The sequence below is a fragment of the Erythrolamprus reginae genome, chromosome 5 (assembly GCF_031021105.1).
Source record: "Erythrolamprus reginae isolate rEryReg1 chromosome 5, rEryReg1.hap1, whole genome shotgun sequence".
Classification (NCBI taxonomy): domain Eukaryota; kingdom Metazoa; phylum Chordata; class Lepidosauria; order Squamata; family Dipsadidae; genus Erythrolamprus; species Erythrolamprus reginae.
Window position 1 is genome coordinate 43,507,470 of NC_091954.1, and position 22,963 is coordinate 43,530,432.

Here is a 22,963-nt window from a genome sequence, read left to right on the forward strand (position 1 = left end):
AAAATTTCTTAATGTCATTATGAAAGAACTAGATTAACCCAAGTTAATTCACTTTATTGTTCAAAATAAAGAGGAATAAGCATTGAACTCACTTGCAAATTTGGGGCATGAATTAGGGGTGAGATGTTGTCTTTAAGGACTCTGCCAGTTTAATTAAGATATGGAAAATTGCTTATTGTTCTTCACCACTAAAGTGCTAGGAATTAACAGCCAAATGTGATGCCTGTGCCTTTCATATCTCTACCATGTGTTTGTTTGTTTAATACCCATAAGACTACATCATTAAACCTCAAGCACTGATTTCACTAATTCAGCACCAGAGCTACATGCTACAGCAGCAAACACCTTTTCTAGTCAGTCATAATTGAACAGCTGGATATAAAATGCATTCTTATTTTTAGGTTCCTATCTAACTTTGACTTGAACCCAAGTACTTTTTTTTCTTGCAAAGCAAAATGTCTTGCTGCCTTTGTAAAAACTTCTCTCTCTTTCATATAACAACACAATCAAGCTAATATCCTTTATCTAATTTAGCAGGAATTCAAAACAATGGATGCTAAGTCCTTGCTGTATCCATTTTCACAATGTACTGTTCTCTTCTTCTTTCAGGAAGTATTACTTAAAAGAGCAGCTGACCTTGTTGAAGCTCTGTATGGCATGCCCCACAACAATCAGGTACCTCCCCATTGTTTTCCCACTTACCCATTTATTCATATCTACACTGAGTGGATTAAAGATATTGTGATAAATCATATTATGATTTCTTTGATTTTCATTGAATGTGTTGCATCAACTTACTCATCACGGTTTAGAAGCCATGGTTTATGGTTTAGGATCTGAACTGCTTATTGTGGTTTTTTTCAACTATAGTTAAAGCAAATCCTGCCTTAGCACAGTCTTGGAACCAAGCCCTACAATTGCAAGTATTTTCAACTTGAACGTCTGACAAAGTACTAGTACATTATTGTGGTGCATAACAAAATTCTGTTGACAGTTTGATATGAAACAAGTTTTCTGAAGCAAAATTTAAATTCCTTGATTCTTTTACTCTCTAAACTAGTTTTTCTATCCTAAATCATGCATGGGATAGAAAAGATGGATAGAGAAAAAATTCTTTTCTCTATCACAGAATAGGATTTATTTATTTATTTATTTGTTTGTTTGTTTGTTTGTTTGTTTGTTTAGTTAGTTAGTTAGTTAGTTGTTAGTTAGTTAGTTAGTCCAATAAACAATAGTACACAATTAAGGTAATAGAGGAAACATTCGAGGAAATAGAATTAGAGAAAGAATAGAGAATATAGGATAAAATAAATCGATGAGAGAATAGAAGAAAGATACAGGGATAGAAGGGAAGATATATGGGATATAGGAGAGTCAATAGGACAGGGGTCGGAAGGCACTCTAGTGCACTTATGCACGCCCCTTACTGACCTTAGGAATCTGGACAGGTCAACCGTGGACAGTCTAAGGGTAAAATGTTGGGGGTTAGGAGATGATACTACGGAGTCTGGTAATGAGTTCCACACTTCAACAACAGTATTACTAAGGTCATATTTTTTACAGGCAAGTTTGGAGTGGTTAATATTGAGCTTGAATCTGTTATGTGCTCTTGTTTTGTTGTGGGGACACTCCCTAAAACTCATAGGTAAGAAAGTGAGGACAAATAAAGGGAAATATTTCTTCACGCAGAGGGTCAATAGTTTATGAAATTCACTTCTAGAAGAGGTTGTGGCAGCTGTCAGCCTGGATAGCTTCAAGGCAGGATGCCAAGTGTATCAGAGGTTATTGAAACGGATGTCGCCTCTATGTTGGTTGAGGCAGGCAGGATTCCCTTGGGTACCAGTTGCTGGGGAGTCAAAGGAAAGGGAGGGTTTTGCCTTCTATTTCTGCTCATGTACAATTGGTGGGCTACTGTCTGACACAGAATGCTGGACTCAATGGGCTTTGGCCCAATTCAGCATGGCTCTCCTTATGATCTTATGTTCTTATGTAACGTGACCAGTTACAAAAAAAAAATGTGGTAGTGATGGAGAGACATGGAACTCCAAGCCCACAAAGATGGCCTTGTTGAAGCTCTTATACAGAGCCATGATGGCACAGTGGTTGGAAAGTAGTATTGCAGGCTAATTATGCTGACTGCCAGCAGTTCGATTCTCACTGACTCAAGGTTGACTCAGCTTTCCTTGCTGCTGAAGTTGATAAAATGAGGATCCAGATTTTGAAGGCAATATGCTGATTGAGTAAATGCTTAGAAAGGGCTGTAAAGCACTATGAAGTGGTCTAAGTGCTATTATTACATGGCATTCCCCACAACAAGCAGGTAGATCCTGATTGTCTTCCTCGCCAATACAGTCATGGCCAAAGAAATCCACAAAGATATTTGTACCATGAAGCAGATCACAATTTTTTTAAAAAAAATTGCTACACCTAATAAAAACACAAGTTGTTTGTTACATAATATAAAAGAAGTGTTAAGTTTTTTAAAGAAACAGATGTTATATTAGTAAGAATGCTAGCAAGATTTTTAAACTACAGTGGTCCCCCGATTATTGCGAGGGTTCCGTTCCAGGACCCCTCGCAATGATCGGTTTTTCGCGAAGTAGCACTGCGGAAGTAAAAACACCATCTGCGCATGCGCAGATGGTGTTTTTACTTCCGCCGCAGCAGCGAGGAGCCGAAGATTGGGGTTTCCCCGCCGCCCACGCAAACTCCTCACTGCTGCCGCGCCCGCCGCTTGTCCGCCGCCTGCCTGCCCGCGCGCCTGCCCTTCGCCCGCCCACGCCGTTCGCTCGCGCCGCTTCCCAGCTGAGTCCTGAAGCGAACTTCCGGAAGTTCGCCTTTGACGTTTGGCTTCGGGACTCAGTTGGGAAGCCGCGCGGCTGTTTTAAAACGTCGCCGCCGGCATGGGGGGCTTCCTAGCAGCCCCCCAAACCCGGGTTGGGGGTCCGGGGGCTGCTAGGAAGCCCCCCATGCCGGCGGCGACATTTTAAAACAGCCGCGCGGCTTCCCAACTGAGTCCCGAAGCCAAACGCAGAAGTTCGCCTTGGCTTCGGGACTCAGTTGGGAAGCCGCGCGGCTGTTTTAAAACATCGCCGCCGGCATGGGGGGCTTCCTAGCAGCCCCCCAAACCCGGGTTGGGGGTCAGGGGGCTGCTAGGAAGCCCCCCATGCCAGCGGCGATGTTTTAAAACAGCCGCGCGGCTTCCCAACTGAGTCCCGAAGCCAAACGCGGAAGTTCGCCTTTGACGTTTGGCTTCGGGACTCAGTTGGGAAGTCGCGCGGCTGTTTTAAAACGTCGCCGCCGGCATGGAATGTAAATTTGCCAAGAACACAGTAATCCTGCCTGATATAACCACAGGTCAATAGGCATAATTTATTAGGATTTGCTAAATGAAATATAGGGTAATTAAATGATATTATATGTTAGAAAAATTATCCATTTACTGTTTCATAGGAAATAATTCTGAAACGAGCAGCTGATATTGCAGAAGCATTATATAGTGTGCCACGTAACCACAATCAGATTCCTACACTTGCCAACACTCCAGCTCATACTGGTATGATGGGAGTAAATTCATTTAGCAGCCAGCTAGCAGTTAATGTTTCAGAAACATCACAGGCTAACGACCAAGGTACGTGAAGAATTATGAATTGTGCAGCAAAGTTATTTCATGTACAAAACCATTACTTTAGTTATGCAATTAGCTCCCTGCTTATTAGGATTCTTTCAATTTTATTTTGTTTCATCATGTTATGTTAATTGGAAAGAATTAATAACTTGAATTTCATAATAAATAAGCATTGTAAAATATGTAAAATTTGAAAACCAGTATTTTTAACTTCGCAAAGACTGCTAGTGCTTATCTTTCTTTGTTTACAATCTACAATTTTATTTTTTTACTACCTCTCAAGCCACACTTCTTCCTTACAAAGTTTTGATCAATTTTTTTTAAATAAAAGATCATCAGCAACGATCATCACCAATGATATATAATTACACGTAGTGCATGACTTACAAACATAATTAATCCCAAATTTCTGTTTTTAAGTGAGATATTTATTCAGTGAGTTTTGCCCCATTGTACAACCTTCCTTGGCTCAGTTGTTAAGTGAATCACTGTAGTTGATAAATTAGTACCTGGTTGTTAACTGAATCTGGCTTGTCAGAAGGTCGCAAAAGGTGATCACCTGACCTTGGGACACAGCAACGGTCATAAATATGAACTTATTGCCAAACATCTGAATTTTGTTCACACGGTCATTTCATAACATTGAAAAACAATGATATCATTTTTTTTCAATGCTGTTGTAACTTTGAATTGTTATTAAATGAACTATTGTAGGATGAGGACTACCTGTATAGTTGCCTATCTTTTGAGCAGAATAAATGTATGTGTTACAGTTGACAGAAATTGTGATACCCATTTTCAACTACATTTGACATATTTGACTAAATCATGCTTCAGTAAATTTATTTTGCTAATAGCAAAAGATATTAGAGTTATGGTAATACATAAATTTCCATCTGGTTTCAACATGCTGCTTAAACTATGGGTTAATAGTGTCAAAATAAGCCAGTCTCCCTTGAGCATATCAAAAATATTTGGGTGAAGGAGTTTGAATGGCTTTATTTCCATATTTCAATTATAAGAGCTTTGTTTTCCAAATCTAAAGCAATTATTTTATCTTAATTTTTGACACCTATAAATCAGCAAGTTTATAACATGGTCATTTGATACTGTGATTAATCTGAAACAGAAGCCAAAGCTTCTTTCTTACGCCTGGGCTGGAAGAAATTACACAAATTTAGGGAATATACCATATTTCTTGTAACACTAAATTCTAAGTTGAAGCTCAGAATGGACATAGCCATTGACTATTTACTAAAACAGCTATTTGTAGCCAAATACTTAATTAATTGTGGCTGATAATTGCAAACCTAACAAAAGAATATGGAATAAATCCTTCTGATTTACTTTCACATAGACACAGATTCTATACAATTCATGTGATACATGCCCCAACATCTTTTTTCAAACATATTATTTTACAATTTAACAAAGCTTTCTTGACTCGTGTTGCTATCAAAAATGTGTACCCTACACTGAAGCCTAGTTATTTGTTACATTTGTTCAATATTTATTAAAGCATGATAAATAGAACAAGTTCATTCTTATTTCTACTAGAAAATTATCAATATTAAGAAGGAAGAAACCTTTTTTCACCTCTGAGAAAGCTACTTTATAACTGCTTTTGCAAAATATGTGATCTGAAAACTTTAAAAGGGAAAGCTTAGGCTTTGATGATGCAACCCAGCCATTTAAATTATGAGAATTATTGAAATTTGAGTGAAAGTGATTTGACCACATTGGAAAAAAAACTGTTTGCCAGAAGCAGGAACAACTCAGAGTGATCACAGATGGTTTAAGTACAGAAGGTGTGAAAAAAATGACCTTTCCATGCAAAGAGACAAAAGAGCAAAGGACATACGCCAACATGGTGCGATCAGTCAAATGTCTGCAGTCTGTGTCCCAAATGTGCTTTTCCAAAAGGCATCTGGACTTTCTAGGGTTTTTTTCCCCCATGAAACTGTTTTGCTTCTCATCCAAGAAACTTCTTCAGTTCAGCTTCTTGGATGAGAAGTGAAACATTTTGATCATTATCCTTCGGCTGTGGCGAGGGGGGAATTTGCCCAGATTTGCCTGGTACACCAGTTGCAGCCTACCTGGAGAGGGAGTCTCTATTCACAGTCACTCATGCCCATATCACCTCGAGGTTCAACTACCGCAATGCTCTTTACATGGGGCTACCTTTGAAGAGTGTTCGGAAACTTCAAATCGTGCAAAATGCAGCCGTGTGAGTGGTCATGCGCCCCCCCCCTAGATATATTCATGTCTCTCTATCACTCCACAGACTGCATTGGTTGCTGATTGGTTTCCAGACACAATTCAAAGTGTTGGTAATGACTTACAAAGCTTACATTGGGCCAGATTACTTATGGGACCGCCTTCTGCTGCATGAACCCCAGCAGCTGGTTGGGGCCCACAGAGTTGGCCAGGTCTCATCAACCAGACAATGTCATTTGGTGGGGCCTAGAGGAAGGGCCTTCTCTATGGGGCCCCAGCCCTCTGGAATCAGCTCCCCCCAGAGATTCATACTGCCTCCTCGCCTTTTGCAAGAGTCTCAAGACTCACTTATATTGCCAGGCTTGGGGCAATTAAATCTAGACCCCCCTGGCCAATAAATGTGATGTATGGCTGTGATTGAATTGTTTGATTGATTTTAATATACTGGGTTTTTAGCTTACACTTCAAAGGAAAAGAGTCCTGTTCCCTTTTGGAAAAGCACCTTTTGGGACTGGAATGAGACAACTTTCCATGACCAATTCACTAAGGTCAACTTGCTGTGGCCAACCTGCCATGCTGAACTTGCCATCGGATAATTCATCATGGTCAATTCACTGCAGAACAACTTCAATAATTCAATTTAATGATTTAAAGTAATTTTTAAAATATTTCAATTTTTGTCAATCACATTTCATTTTGTCCCTCCTTTGTCACCATTTCTTTAATAATTCTATTTCACCATTTCTTTGATATTAGTGTAATTCTTGTCCTGTGGGAAGTTAACCATGGTGAGTTGGTCTGCAGTGAGCCATGGCAAATTTGCTATGGCGATTTGGCTGCAGCAAGTTGATCACAGAAAGTTCTCCTTTGGGACAGCCATGATGTGGATGGTTGAGAATCTCAACCGTGCAATTTAACATTTAACCATGCTATCTATGATGTTGTAGGAAACTCTTCATGCCTCATAATGATAATCCTTTTCTTGGGATGGGTTTCTCCTCCCAATTCAGTAGGTTACAGTCGCAACACAAGCAGTGTTTCCCCGCGAGGATACGTCCCAAGCAGTACTCCTCAACAGTCCAATTACAACACAGTCAGCAATAGTATGAATGGATACGGCAATGCCAGCATGCCCAACCTTGGTGTACCTGGCTCCCCTGGATTCCTTAATGGCTCAACCGCGAACTCCCCTTACGGCAGTAAGTCTTTATTTCTAAGGCACATCATTACATCATTCCTTTGTTAAGAACTTACTTTGTTACTTCCTTCAACATAAGCTACTGGATAAAAGGAGGGGTGACTCTGGAGGCTGGACAGTTAAAAAAGTAAAAGGAAAATATCATGGACAATATATTGGTACTTAAAAAAATTAATGCTAAAAGAGGAAAAAGTAAGTACCAGATTGGACTGCTCAATTTACAATCAAAGTCCAAGATAAAAGAGTTTGCCTGTTATCCAGAGCGTGGCAAGCCAAAGCATTTTATTTTGATACATGTTATTATCCTTCCCGTAAAGAGGCGAGGCCCTACGATACATCTTTTTCCCCCTCCTTCCCTTCCTGTTTGCCATAAACATCCTCAATATGAGTCCTGATTATTTTTGCTTTATTGCAGTAGTGCCGTCAAGCCCTACCATGGCAGCCTCTTCGGTCACCCTTCCTTCAAACTGTAGCAGTACACACGGCATTTTCTCATTCTCACCTGCCAATGTCATCTCTGCAGTGAAACAAAAGAGCGCCTTTGCTCCTGTGGTCAGGCCCCAAGCTTCTCCTCCGCCATCTTGCACCAGCGCAAATGGAAATGGGCTTCAAGGTGAGCTGGATCTCTCTATTACATTTCCTGTGATTTCAGGGTTTTGTTGTTTTTTTTTCCATTCAGAAGATGACATTTTTTTCAAGTTTTGAAAAAAAAAACCCCACCCTGATTATTATCACAAGCAAATATCAAAAGACAAAAAAAATCCCAAACTTTCAAAACAAAATACATAGGTTTAATGGCTTTTACTGCAGGAACAAAAGCTTGATCTTAAAAGCAGCAGCAAAACAATAGGCTACACTTTTAATTTAAGCTGATTATTTGAATTCTTATTTTAGAAGAAGGAATAGGTGTTTGCCCATCATTTCTCCTTAAGGTTTTATTCATTAATTTTTAACTAAAGTCCAAATTGGGAATGTTTCTCTTAAAGGTTTGTTCCTTTAAGTTTGTATATATTTCATGCATCCAATTTTATTTTATTTTTGATAGTGATACTTTAATCGACAGTGTTTCCAAGTTAGGACTAACACTAACCCTGAAAAACATCAACAAATATTTGAAATTTGTTCAGGGCTGCTGTTATTCCCCTACAAGTCTAGGTTCTGCTTGCACTGGATCTTATTCCAGTTCACTGCCAATAGAAATACCAGAATAAATAACTATTGGAAAACTTGAGGACATTAATGAGTGAACATTTTCAGAGGGAAGGAAAGCCACTGCAAACACTTTTATTCAAAATATAAGATTTTTATTTAGAAATCTTTACATCTTTTTCAAATGGAAGTTTAACAATTGTCTCAACTGAATTGATCTGAAACAATGTACGATGTACATCTGCGATGTACACCAAAACACAATCTAAGCATTTAAGATCATATAAATTTCTAGAAAGTACTACAATATCACAGCAGCCACTCCCTCTTAGTTAACAGAAGTATTCACATTTTAGACTTTTTATCATGTAAACTTTGTAGTATGAGCTATATAACCCAAATACAACTTTCAAATATATGTTAGATATATATAAATATTACAATAAAAATTATGGTCAGTCAAATTTATGCCATTAAATATGCTATTTTTGACTTTTTTTAAAAAAAAAGTGATCACTTTTTAAAATGTCCACTAATTAAAATTATTGGTTAATATGCCACTGTATTTGGTTCAAGAGTAGAGATCGGAAATGGCCCAGTTTGTTACTTTGGACCCAAGCTACAGATTCTTTCCTCAAGCATGATGCCTAAATCCTGAGCTATGTTTTAAAAATTGAATTCAGTTCTTTTGTTCCTTTGGAATTACTTGATCACTAAAAGCATTCTGACTTTAAAAAATCACTTCCATACAATGAAACCCAATAGCGTCGTCATCATTCTTCTTCCACAACATAGACTATTTTACAAAAAAAAAAAGGTTTTTCTGTTCTCACCTCTAGAAATTGAGTGAGACAGAAGGTTTGTGAAAGTTCAGGCATATTCAAGATGAAGTAGATGGCCCTACACTGCTCCAGGCTCCATAATGTTCAGCTCTGGATTTGCCAGTTGCTTGAATTTTGGTGAATAGCCCTGTCATTATGGTAGATGGCATATTCCAACAAGCAATAATCAAGCTAGGCAAATCAAATTTAAGGAATCAAGTATATAACCAAACCAAGTATCTCTGCTTGAACAATATTTGTTAGCCAATGTCATGCTTCAAGGCATCAGATATTTAGAATATGCACATCTTTCTCAACATACATCTTCTCAATTTTTTATTTATGCATTAGTAAATGTGATATACATAATTTCATTTAATTTCCTATCCGTTGGAATAGTTGCTTAAAAAAAAACAACAGAACCCTTTTTACAATTCTAGCAAATTCTGTTTGTTAGTTGAATCATTTAATCATCCTCTGAATTTTATCTGTTATATGAAATAAGCATTTGAGAAGTTATTTATTTGACCTTTATTACATTGAAGAATTAAACCAGCCACAGTTTAGTATTTTGCAGAAACTGAAAACATTATTAACCAGTAAAAAAAAAAAGCTTTTCATATAATTAAGTTAAAATTAGGCATTTTTATTTAAATAAATATATTTGAGAATTATTTAAGTAATTGTTACCTGAGAATAATAGTTGCTTCTAATTGGAAACCTGTACTAACCGCGTGCCTCAACTGTAGATTGGTTGAGATGTTCACTGCAGGCGAATCTTGAAGCGGATAATTGGTTATATGTACCCTAGATTTTCTGATTTACAGTCAAGGGTTTCATGTAATCTTAAATGGCAGTAGGTAAATCAGGGGTCTCCCAGCTTTATTTATTCCTTTCTTCTCCTTCTATTAGAGCTCTTTTTCTGTCAATTAGTAGAAATATATCAAATCACTTCCTCTCATCTTCCTTTCATAATGCGTCAGAAACCCTAAACCCCTCCTTTCTCCCATTCTTCTATGCAGGAGTCTCTGGGAATTTACCAGTGCCTCAGCCCTTCCTCCCTCCCTCCTGGCTGTAATTTTAAATCCCCAAACCAGTTTAGGAATCCTTTGTAGCCCGCATCTTCCTCTTCCAGCATCTACTACTGATCTCAGGAAATGGGAGAGGTAATTATGAATATGAATTGCTAAATATGCCAGCCTCTTCCCAATAAATATATACATATATATATTTGTATGATGGGCTTTGTTTTTCCTCATATCTGGCCTGAAAGCCTGAATCAATGGATGCTGATTTACATGCGAGGAGATATCCATATGATTCAATTTCCACATTGCAGAATAACATGTGAAGAAGTGTGTCTTGGACAAGAATTTTTAGATGGTATATATATATATATATTTAAGGTAGCCAGGAGGAGGAACAGGTCTAAATGGTGCCAAGTGGGATTTAAGACAGAGAAACCTGAAAGGAAATAGAACTCAACGATGCTTTCTCCTGATTGAGAAAGCGTTGTTTGCAATACCAAGAAAACAAACTTTACTGAGCTAATCAGGCCACGGATTTTGATGGTAAAAAGTTGATTCAAACATGCATATCGAGGTGACACAGTTTTTACCTGCAAACCTGGGTCACCTGGAAGGTTTGCAGGTTCATGGGGGAAGCATTCACTTAGAAGCAGGCCCTCATGAAAAATCACCCAAAGTCAATGCGTTATCATGTAAAATAGAAGATCTGACCTGCTTTCCTCCCCCTGTTCTGGGATATATTGGCTTAGACATAACTATAATGAATGGAATGGATATTTTTTTTCCAGTACGATCTTGAAATTATATAATCCCCATTTGTATACCACACCATCCTTTTCTTTTTAGTTTGTTGTCTTACATTTTGAACCTCTTATCACATGAATTCATTTCCTATCTATATACCCCACTGCATATCGAACAAGATATACATTTTAAAAATTAATAGAATTACGCAAAAGTTCATAGAACTATTTCGGCTATGGACGTTCCCTTGATAACTTCATGTCAATCTCCTATTTTGATCCATTCTAACCTATGGGTCAAGTCAAAGATTTTATTACAGACAAAGGCCAACCATATTATGGTTGATTACAGAGAATAATAACCTTTATGGCTAATTAATATACCTATTAAAAATTCTAACAAATTTCACTTACATTAAATTATGGCAGCTACTGTGACGGTTATTTTCTCTATCATGTGGCAAGCTGTTACACACAATTTTGCCATATTTTGGATAAAGTGTTCGTATACGCACCAATAATTAGTAACTGCAAACCAAATTCTGGTTGCAGCCTCTAATCATAAAACTGCACCTGGTACATACCTCAGAAGCTGCTCTAAGAAACCTGGTTTGTATTAATATGAGCATTATATAATTAGAGTATGTGTCACGGCAGACTATAAACAAACTGAGCCAGTGGTTTCAACTGGAACAATCTGATGGCAGCCAAGATCAAGCTATGTAAGCCATTAAATATGAGCAAAAATATTTTTAAAATGTGCTGAATTTTTTCTGAATTGCAGAAAAATTAAAATGGCTATTGTAATTCTTTCTTCTGCTGGTGCTATTTCTGATTTTATTCCTCCTGAAGAATGGCATGCCACCACTTCAGTTAACTGAAGCATTTAACTTGCTCTGTCTATAGAAAATGAACATTTCAATGGTGCAGCTTCAGTGTTTTGGCCATTATTTTGATCTTTTGGTACTTAATGAATAAATTATACTTGCTACAATTACAGGTTAATGCATTTAGTACCAAATAAAGTTGTGAGAGCAGAACTACATAATCAATGTACAATAATGCCAGAATGTTTAAATCAGATAATCTAGGTGGCTTTTGGATAATATTTTAATATAGAGATTAAAAAAACCAAAACACAATCTTGTCTTACACTAAATACTTGCATTAGGTATTGCATCAGAGAGTACCCCATTCAAATTGCATCTAATTCTTACATAGGTATAGTTTTAATCTGTTGATAGATAGAAGCAAAAGGACAAGATTGAAACACTGATAAATACTTATGATTAGGTATGAAAATATATAAGGGAATGTCCTTCCCTAAATTCTTTTTTTTTTTTTTGTCCAATCCAAAGGTTTTCGTTAAGTGCCATTTTAGTCTTGGCTTACAATACTAAACAAACAATTTAGTCTATAACTGCCAAGGCCATATCCAAAAACTTTTAAAAGAAATTATAAAGTATTCCCTCTATCTATTGAGGTACTCCAAGGACAGCTGTGAGAAAAGTTGGAGGAAGAAGTACACATATTTTTCAGTTTCTAGAAGAAAAGCAGAATATATATTTAGCAAATAAATGTTACTATATTTGAAAACTCTGATAGAAAGAAGATGATGTTACGAGTATTTATCTAATGTGATTAAGCAATAAATGTATAACTTTTGCTTCTGAATCAGTTTAGGGCTTTTTGATATTTTTATCCTTAATAACTGTCTTGAGATTTAGTTCAGGGATTTTTTTTTAAAAAAACTTTATATTATAGTAAAACAAGTGTGCAGTTTGCCTGACTAGATGATAGAAACAGAATCAGCATATATCTTGGGGACCTGAGTGGAATTTTATTTTACCAGCCCAATTATATATTTGGTGGTTTCCATCTCAGTTTTATTCTATTGGAAATTAATAATAGGAAGAAGCATGAATGGCCTTTATTTGACTGTTTGTTTGTTTGTTTGTTTGTTTGTTCAATTTCTATGTCTGCCCATCTCAACCAATGACTCTGGACAGCTTATGATTCTTAATAATGACTTGTAATAATAGCAATAGCATTTAGACTTATATACCACTTCATAGTGCTTTACAGTCCAGTCTAAATAGTTTACAATGTCAGCATATTGCGCCCCCACAAACAATTTGATTCTTCATTTTACCGACCTCGGAAGGAGGGAATGCTGACTCAACTTTGAGCCAGTGAGAATCAAACTGCTGGCAGTGAGCAGAGTTAGCTTACAATATTGCATTCTAACCATTGCGCCATCATTGATAATAGTAAACAATAACAATGATTCATTCCAGTTTTAATAAGCAACCAACAATATAAATCTTGTGTCTGAGTGTACACAAACTGACTTGTAGTATAACTGATATTTATCTTGTCAATCAATAATAAAGATTCAAAAGAAATAATAAAAAGAAATTAATATTTGAAATTTAGTTTCTAATATATACTTGTTCTAAAAATTACTTTTTGCTAACTATGCTCCATGTAATAAATTTCAGAAAATTTAGCCACTTGTGAGAGGAATTTACTTGAATAGTTTAGCAGGAAGAGGACAGAAAGGTCCCACACCCTCTAGTCTTGTTTTCATTACTTCATAATTTAGATGTTGATTGTACCTATAGCCCACAGTTCCTCCAAAAGCTTTAACTTTTGTTCTGACCCCAAACTTGAATCATGTATTGACAGACAGAAATAGAAGAAACTACCAAAATCAGCAGTAGTAACTTATCAAAACTTAATCCTTTACATACAACTAATCTTAGGCTTTCAACCACAGCTGGGACATAGTGCTATACAAGGTAGTTATTAAGAGAGTTGTGCATAATTTTTCAACTTATTTTTGTCAGAGTTGTTAAGTGAATCCCATGATTGTTAAGCAAATCCAGCATTTCCCATTGATTTTGCTTGTTAGAAGCCAGCTGGGAAGATAACAAATGGGAATCCTGGGATACTACAACCATTATCCTGAACTTTGGTCATGTGACTGTGGGGATGCTGCAATAATTGTAAATGGGAGGAGCAGTCATTTTTGTGTGTGCCATTGTAGTTTTGAATGATACTAAATGAATGATAGTAAGTCAAGGACTACCTGTAATTGAATTGGTCAGTCAATCTCCCCCGAGATAGATATTTATGAACTGGAACACTTGGGCATAGAATCTCTGAAGGATGACATTCCTTTGTATCCTGAGATAATATGAGAACTGCAGAGCACAAATTTTCTGTAACCTTGCCCAATATTTTAAAAAAAATCCTATATTTTAAAAGCAAAATAAGCCTCCTGTTCACTTGTCTTCCAATGTAATGTAAACATGTATCACATGGTTATTTATCAAGTACAGACTTAAAAATATAATTATTTTGTTGTGCTATGATCTTTTATCTATAGTATCCAAACCTAAACTCTTTTTAGAACAATGTCATTCAGAATAACAGTAATAAGGAGAAAGATAAATAGCACCCAACAAATATTTTGAAGAACACAGAATGTTTCCAGCCATTACACGTTCGTTGAAAACATTATTTCAACATAAATCTAAACTATAAGCTTTCTTTTTTTAAAAAAAAAAACACTTTTCAAAATTTGTTGATAATTTCAACTTGCCTGTCCTTTTTAACATCCCTAGGAAATCAGTGGTATGATCACATTTAATGCATATAACTTCATATCATTACCCAAAAGTGGCTAATTAGATATCTGTTCTTCTCAATTATTTCACATTCATTTATGTGTAAATTAAATGGTACTGTGGACTTTATTAGGCGAGTGGTAAGAGTCAGTGGTATGGACAACAGAAGATTACATCTTACATGTGTAGCATAGGAGAAAATATAAACAGCAGTATGAATTAATATAAAAAATATTGGTACCTATCAGGATTCAATATTGTATGAATGTTCCTCGTGCCATCATTGTTCCAGTTTCCAGTTAATCCACCGAGAAAATTTTTTGATCCACCAAGAAAATAATGCAGACATAAGTCTATGGAGATTTTCAGTCATCTAGGTCATGGTTGTCCCAAAGTGCTTTTTCAAGAGGCAACTGGAATTTCTGCTTTTTCTCTGAAGATGTTTCGCTTCTTCAGCTCTGGGTAGAAAGAGCTCTGAAGCTGAAGAAGCTTCTTGGATAGGAAGTGAAATACCTTCAAAGAAAAACCCAAAAGTCCAGTTGCCTCTTGAAGAATCATCTTTGGACAATGCAGGCACATATTTATACAGTATATGTCATTCTGTCACTGCCCAGAGTTATTTTGTGAGTGAAGTATGCCTTCTATAAATTTAATATATAAATAAAATGAAATAATAAATGTGTTTGTAAATATAATTGTAAGTGTATATATACAAGGTGTGTGTATGTGTGTGTGTGAGTGAGAGAGAGAGGTGGAGAAAGAGAAAGAAAGAGAATATGTAGCTGTTTAGGTAAATATGAATGTTCTGAAGATCATTTGGAAGCATACTAAGAAAGGAATTTAAGTTTCTAATTTATCCCACTCAGAAATCCTTATATTTGGTTTTCCAACCATGCACAGGCATAGCTGAAGATATTTCTTATGTGGAATTTCACACAAAATTTCCATTTTGTTCTCATCACCATCAAGACAGAAGAGTTAAGTTATGAGAAACTAGCTATTCAAAGACAATATATTGATCTCCTCTGAACAGATTTTCCCTGCAAAACTCTAATCAGTAAACTGTAGGTAGCCATTTATATATTAGAGTTAACCACACAATCATACGCTTGGTGGCATTGGTAATGCTGTGTTTGAGTTCATGCCCTGTTTACAAAATTGTATTGTTTGAAGAAAGATGTATTTATATTTTCCCCGCCCCCCCCCAAGAAAAACATGCTTGAGAAAAAGATGAAAAGAGTTTCTTCTGTTACGAATCCACCTCAAGATTAAAGTCCACTATTACAATCACAATGTTTAGATTTGTTGGCTTGCTTGTTTTTAATAATGGACCATGCAGGATACTGAAAGCCAATATCTCCACCACTGTTTCACTAAATTACAGGCTGGTGAAATGTGGTTGAAGGTTGATTTTTCCATCATTGGCCCTACTTTGACAGAACCCTTGCTACTAAATGCTGATGGTGTTATTAGTATTCATTGCCATCAATTAATGGAAGAGAGTTTTCTGTAGGTAACCGAAGCTGTGCTCTGCCCCTCATCTCCAAACTGCATTTACCACAAGGGAATGTTTACTGGCCACAGATTGTGAACAATGCCTCCCATTCCTTCACCATTTGGTATTGTTCCTTCCAGTCCTGATGGCATCATTGTGCGGAGCTAACTACATTGGAACTCTGCCATATTGGAGGAATTCACAGCTGGCAAGAGCTGGCTGCCATCCAGACAGTGGCACGTAGGGGTCGAAATGCAAGAGCATCTGGCTGTTATGCTCCATCTGTAAACCTGTGACTAATCTTTCCATGTAAACAAAGACATGTTCCAAATAGTGCACACAATTTGCCCAATTCCATTAGTTATATCGAATACCAGAGGTATTCCTCTCAAAAGCATAATAGTATGAGGAATGTACATTTTTCTAAGCCTAGTTTCTGCCATGGTCTTTATTCGTATGTAAATAATATGTTATATACGAGTAGCAAACTGGATGAAAAAAAAAACATGCATGGCATTTGATTTCCACTCTTTGAATTTCTTGAGTGCTGGGTACTGATTAAACTCATTAAATTCGGTATTCATAACTCTAACCATTCCATATGAAAAAAGAATTCACAATAATTACTATTTCCAAAGATTTCTGTGCTGAAGTATGAAACTCGGTAACTTTAAGGTCAATGAACCTTCACCTAATACAATTTTGCAACTATTAGATCCACAGCTATGCACTGAAAGAAGGTGTGTACTTTTATGGCAGCCGTATCTATTTCATCCATTGGTCTAACTATGACATGCCTGTATGCTTGCTTGTCTTTTCCAAATTACAGCATTTTCTTATAACTCAATTGGCTTTAATCTATCAATTCAAAGCAAAAATTCCAAAGTAACAGAGGATTTGAGTTTGTACCAAATACATACTCATTAGTTCCATACTCAACTTCACCTTTCTTTACGTACTGTAGCAACTGTAACCCTTCTGATGGCTGAAACTTCGCCAATACCTGTTCTAAGACCTGTCCAAATAAGTTAGGACTTTCTGAAAACCCCCGTGGCAATCTGTTACTTTGTGGGGGTCTGTGGGGGTCTTTGCCATATAATATATCTGTACCCAAAATAAATATTGAATATTTTAAAAAGCCTTGATTTTAGGAAAATCATCTAAAAATCAAAAGCTCAATCTACCCAAAATGACTCAGACTAAGAGCAACTTTCTTCCTTTGACCCTAATATTGCTATCCTACTTTAACATATAGTCTGCTACTAATTTCAGAATCAAATCTATGTGGTACAAATAAGCAGAAACCTGTTAGCTGCTTATATGTTTCCATAAATTGGCAGCCAATCAAATTTACATTACATGTTGATGGACTCTCCTTCCTCTGCACCCAACATCTAGAGTGTTACAGTTGATCATCCCTTATCCTTTCATTTTAGAGAGCCCTTATAAAAAGGCCACCATACCTACCAGTAAAACCTAGCAAGAAAATTGTCTGCAAAAAGAGAAGAGAGGAGAGAAGTGAGGAGGAAAAGGAAAGGCAGGGAAGGGAAGAAGGAAAGTGAAGGAAATAAAAGGAAAAGAAAGGAAAGGAAATCCATAGAGGGGAAAAATAATGCATTTTTGGCAACTTCAGAAATATCACATTTAATGGTAGAGCTGCTGTGAAATTACATTGAACAACACTTATTGCAGCTCAGATTCCTTATGCTGCTTATTTAAGCACATGGATAGTCATGCAAAGAGATTGCATTACATAAGAAATGTGTACATACAAGCTTTCAGAAAAAAATGCAACAGCAAATTTGAGATAAATTGATATTGTTTTAAATTAATGAACTGGGAAATTAAAGTTCACATTACATAAAAATGTATTAATATTTATTGTACAAAAATTAATGAGAAATGGTATCATGATAACATTTAAGTGCTATTAGGTTAAAACCATCCAAATTATGACACTACTACTGTAGGAAGTTATCTAGAACGAACACAAAGACAAATTTAAAAATCTTTTTGCTTAACAAGCTTTTTCTTTGCATCTAATATATAATTATATAAATATTCTGAATAAGGAATGGTGTGCATCTTGATTGCATTTAAAATTTAGAGGCATTCAGTACGGGTATTGCAAATCCTAGCATTGCTGGTATTTAAAACTGCAGTCCCATTCTTAGGATAAGACACAAGAGACTATCTGCAAACTTGTCTCCTCTATTAAATACTTTGGCATATTCCTACATTAATTGCATTAATGGCTACTATTTCTTTAAAGTAGGTAGTATCAGTTCCTGGGGCCAGAGATCATGCAACGCTGTGGGTATTTTGACCCTGAGCTTTTTTGTGTGCAAAAGAGAGGAGCACTGGGACTTCCTTCTACACATTTCATAAATTAACATAGGCTAACAAATAGGAGATTTCAAGTTATGTCTTGTTATAGTGCTTTGATGGATTCCAAAGCCAATGTAAGATAGTAGACTTTGATCTCAGAAAGTCACTGACTTATTAAAGTCAGCATACAATTAGAAGAAAGTGCTAATTAACAGAAAGTCCAAACTGAAGCTGTCCATTTAAATCTGAATTCTTGAAAAAATTATACAAATACAGTGGTACCTCTACTTATGAACTTAATTCATTCTGTGACCAGGTTCTTAAGTAGAAAAGTTTGTAAGGAGAAGCAATTTTTCCCATAGGAATCAATGTAAAAGCAAATAATGTGTGCAAACCTATTAGGAAAGAAATAAAAGCTCAGAATTTGGGTGGGAGGAGGAGGAAGAAGAGGAGGAGGACAGTCGCTGCCGAAGGAAGAAAGTGAGGTGAGGGGAATAAAAAAATATCCAAAACTTTAAGGCTTAAAAAAAAAAGGGGGACTCTGAGGCAGCGAGGAGGAGCAGGCGCCTCCCATACACCTGGTGCGAGACTGCCTCCCATACACTGCGTGAGAAGGAGAAACCCCAGGGGAATGGCAGGAAACTGTCCAGGCCTTCATGGGAAATTTTTCCGGGCTTGGGTTCTTAAGTAGAAAATGATTCTTAAATAGAGGCAAAAAAAATCTTGAACACCCGGTTCTTATCTAGAAAGGTTCTTAAGTAGAGGCGTTCTTAGGTAGAGGTACCACTGTATATATTTATTTATATAAATTTATATATTTACACACACACACACACACACACACACTTTTTCATTTATGGAAGTTGAGAAGTGTCTGGTTCTTGACTGTTAGTGAGCTGGCCTTGTCTGACATTACCAAAAATGACCATGTTGCTTCTTAGCTGTCAACATAGGCTTCCTCCAGGGAGTCTGGGCCACCATTTGCCATTAGCAAAATGCTAAGAGAGATATCGCACATGTGGGAGATAGGATGCTTTGCACATACATCCGCACACACACACATTCACACATGTCAGAGTTCTTTTCACGTCAAAATCAAGTCTTTTAAAAAAATAGCTCTGTTAATAAAGTCTAATTTTAAAAATAAAATGTAGAAGAGGATAAAGGAAAGGAAAGTATTCTCTTACTGGATAGCTTATTATGCCAAAAACAGATGCCCCACTCCCACCACCAACTATTTGATAGCTACTATCTTGCCAGATAAAAGGATCTATCAATTGTTTATCTAGATCACTTTTCCAGGCAGCACCTGAGTCACGAAGACCGACACACTACTACATTTCTGCATATATCATTATTGTGAATTCCAAATACATTTCTGTTATATATTCTATTTATGAAATTTTTTGATACCTAATTGGGCACCACCTTTCTTTTTCATAAACCTTAATCTGCCTATAAAAGCTGCATGAACAGTATTTTTTTTAGCTCTAATCAAATGCATCTAGTTCCTAATCCAAGTGTTTTAGGAAATGGATTTGATGAATGCTTCCTAATGATTTTCAGACATTGGTGCTATGAAGAATACGATGTGGTCTGTGTTAGCTGTTTTGCTTGCTTGTTTATTCTTTCTTTGCAAGTTTCAATACATAATGCACATAAATTAATAGCACCTTTTCTCTCTTTTTTTCAGCTATGTCTGGGCTTGTAGTTCCGCCAATGTAAATTCATTTTTTTTGTTTAGCTACTGTAGCACCCAGTTCAGAAGATGAACTTTCTAGGGGACAAGTTTAGTATATAAGATATGCTGATGGAACCAGTATCTTCAAAATACAATCAGCAAAACATTGAAAATGCTACAAAAAACAAACAAACTTTGTTTAAAAAAGTTTATTTAAAATACTAAGAATCAACATGCAAACAATCAACTTCTTCATGAACAATTCCATTTTATTGACTGAACTTCTCTCATATTTTCACATTTCTTGGTCCTGAAGAAAAAGGAAAAAGCGACACCTATTTTGTATAAAGTTTCTGATTACGTCTTGGCTATGTCTAGTACTTGCTATGTGTCGGGAAAAACTTTGTGGATGCACCATTTTGATTATCATGAAACACTGATGAAAAATGCCTCCGAAACATTTTTCTGTACTCATAACTAGATTCACAATGGTTGTGTATCTCTATAATGTGAAATATTTTTTTGTGGTGAAAAAAGGGGGCCAAGGAGGAGGTATGAGCCATCAAAACTGGGGTTGGGGGGAGGGGAGGATGAATATATGATTTCAAATAATTTGGGGGCTGGGAGGATGGGAGGGTTGATCATTGCTTAACTTCATCTTAATGAAATGGAACTTTGTAACTTATTGTAGTTAGAAATTGTAACTTTGATATTGAATTCTCTTGCCTTCAACAAGCACACTGACAGAGGAAAATGCTACTGTCTGTTGGTTTAAAAAAAATATACTTCCACTGCTAGAGCTTCCTGTTAAGCAAGTGTGATCTGCAACATTTTTTCAACTTTTGCTAGCACTGTATACTATTGCATTCTTAGGCTACTGTGAAGTCTATGTTTCTTGTACCAGAAAATTGTCCTTTTGACTTCTAGATCCTACTTCCCTGATGTGTTTTGTATGTGGTTATAAAATTGTAGACTTTTGTGATTTTGCCAAAGTTGTAGCTAAATATTTATACACTTGTCTTGAATTTTTTTCAGATCCACTTAAATATTTAGAAGATCAAATTTTATTCCTTTTAAAGATAAGGAATAAAATAGCCCTACATTACAACTTCCTTTCACATGAACACTTGCAATCACCAAGGGAATTTATTTTGTAACATATTGATTATAAATATTGTATTTATCTTTGAAATTTTGTATATTTTCACCATTTTTCCTGTATGTATGTTTTTTGTCATTTGACTGGTATTGTGATGCTGTGAAAAGCATTAAGCCAAGAACCGCTGCCTTCATATGTTTTTTGTTTAAAAAAAATGTGTTCATTCATTTTGTATTTCACAAAGTTGTTATTTGTTTCGACTTTCCATCCTTCTGTTATTTTGAGGAAAAACATTGTTTATTTTTATATTATTTTTAAGTTATCTGAACAAATAATTTTGAAATAAAGTTGTTTGTTGTATAGTTAAAACAAAATTGTGCCACATGGCTGTAATGAATACTAGTAGAAAACGTGCATGTAATGCGGCCACAGGAAACGGAAAGTTCTCTTATGTTGTGTTTTGATTTTCATTTTTTTAATTTCTCCATTTTCTATGATTTATGGTTTCTTTTTAAAAGTTGCCACCCATGACTTTGCCACATAGCTGAACTGTGTTTACTTGGGGGGAGGGGATGAGAATCAGAAGCCTAAATTAAAAATAATAATAAATGAACAAAATTCACTTCTGATGTTTTAATTACAGTGTTGGCCACATGAACTTCCTTGAATGCCTTAAAATTAGATGTCTTTGAATAACTTTTCTGCTGTTAACCATGGGCTTAGAACAAGTGCATCACTACTTCATTTGGATAATTTATGGTGTATAAAAGCACAAATGTGGGGTGCATTTTTCCACCTGTGAGTATAGTTACCTGCCCTCTGTTCACTTTGATGAGGCTTGTCCCAATTCCCTAAAATGTCTAATTGTAATATCATAGCTGACCTTGGTAAACTGTACTCTTGGTCAATGGCTATGTGACCTCTTTTGTACCTGTTTTCTGCTGCACTCTGCATTACTTGTAACTTAGCAATGTTTAACAAAGAGAAAGACTTTTTATGCATTTGGGATCACACCTGATTTTATAACCTTTTTTTATTTTCAGATTTTTGTTTTGTAGAGACACTTACAGTAAGGACTGTAATTTATAAACTGGAACAATTCCTTTAATATATTGTGCCTGTTAGTGCCAATCCTGACATAACTGCCCCCCCACAACCATTCTTTCTTGCACTAAATGCTTTCAAATGCAGCACTGCAAAATCACTTTTGCACTCTGCAGCAGAATTAAATTTCTCAGCAAAAAGGAGGGACCATTTTTTAAATACAAAACTGCACATTTTCAAGAAATGTTTATAAGAGGTTTTAAAATTGATACAAATATATCACAAATTACAAAACATGCCAGACATTTTTTCCCTGTGAGAGTAGCTAAGGCTTAGCTAAGTGGAAAAGCCGAAAAGTCAAAATGAAAGTGAATTGCCTCAGTTTCACTTTATATAAAGTATGATTTTGATCTTAAAAAAGAAAGGTCAAGCATACATGATCAGAACATTTCTTCATAAATACAATTTGTTTTGTGTTTTAGATTAATTAGTCAATTCACTCATATTTCCTCATTTCCAAGTGGGAAACTTCACTAAATGATAGATTTTACTGTTAAAGACCCTACAATAAGATTGTTTTATCTGTACATTTTTCAGATATTTAACTGTATAAAAATGTTCATTTTACACAATATTTAATTAAAGTATTTCTTGTCTGTGAATTTCATTTCTGCTAATTTTTCAGGTTTAATTATTAAAATGTAAGAACACAGAAGTGAGAAACAGTTAAATTGTAAATTCATTTTCATGTTTTAAAGAGGACACTCCCAGAGTGTAAATAAGGACTTGCTTACTCATTGATTTGAATCACTGAATGTATTACTGATGTACTTTCTCTGAATACTTCCACTGAAAATGGTTTTGATTCAGTTGATATCAGATGACATGAAAGCTGCTATA

At 35.9% G+C, this 22,963-nt stretch overlaps 1 protein-coding gene across 5 annotated transcripts in view; it reads left to right on the top strand.

Moving 5' to 3' along the window:
- EBF3 (EBF transcription factor 3) overlaps positions 1–22,725 on the top strand; it is a 225,602-nt gene extending 202,877 nt beyond the window's left edge. The window contains exons 12-16 of one of the 5 annotated variants that reach the window (XM_070752468.1): positions 610–675; positions 3,454–3,631; positions 6,856–7,044; positions 7,567–7,656; positions 19,933–22,725. In XM_070752468.1, the coding sequence (XP_070608569.1) occupies positions 610–675; positions 3,454–3,631; positions 6,856–7,044; positions 7,567–7,656; positions 19,933–19,964 (555 nt within the window). In that variant the 3' untranslated portion in view covers positions 19,965–22,725. Of the gene's footprint in view, positions 1–609; positions 676–3,453; positions 3,632–6,855; positions 7,045–7,458; positions 7,657–10,035; positions 10,119–19,932 lie in introns of those variants that run through there. The other 4 variants (XM_070752466.1, XM_070752463.1, XM_070752467.1 and 1 more) reach the window with 4 other exon arrangements.
- Positions 22,726–22,963: the final 238 nt, after the last annotated feature.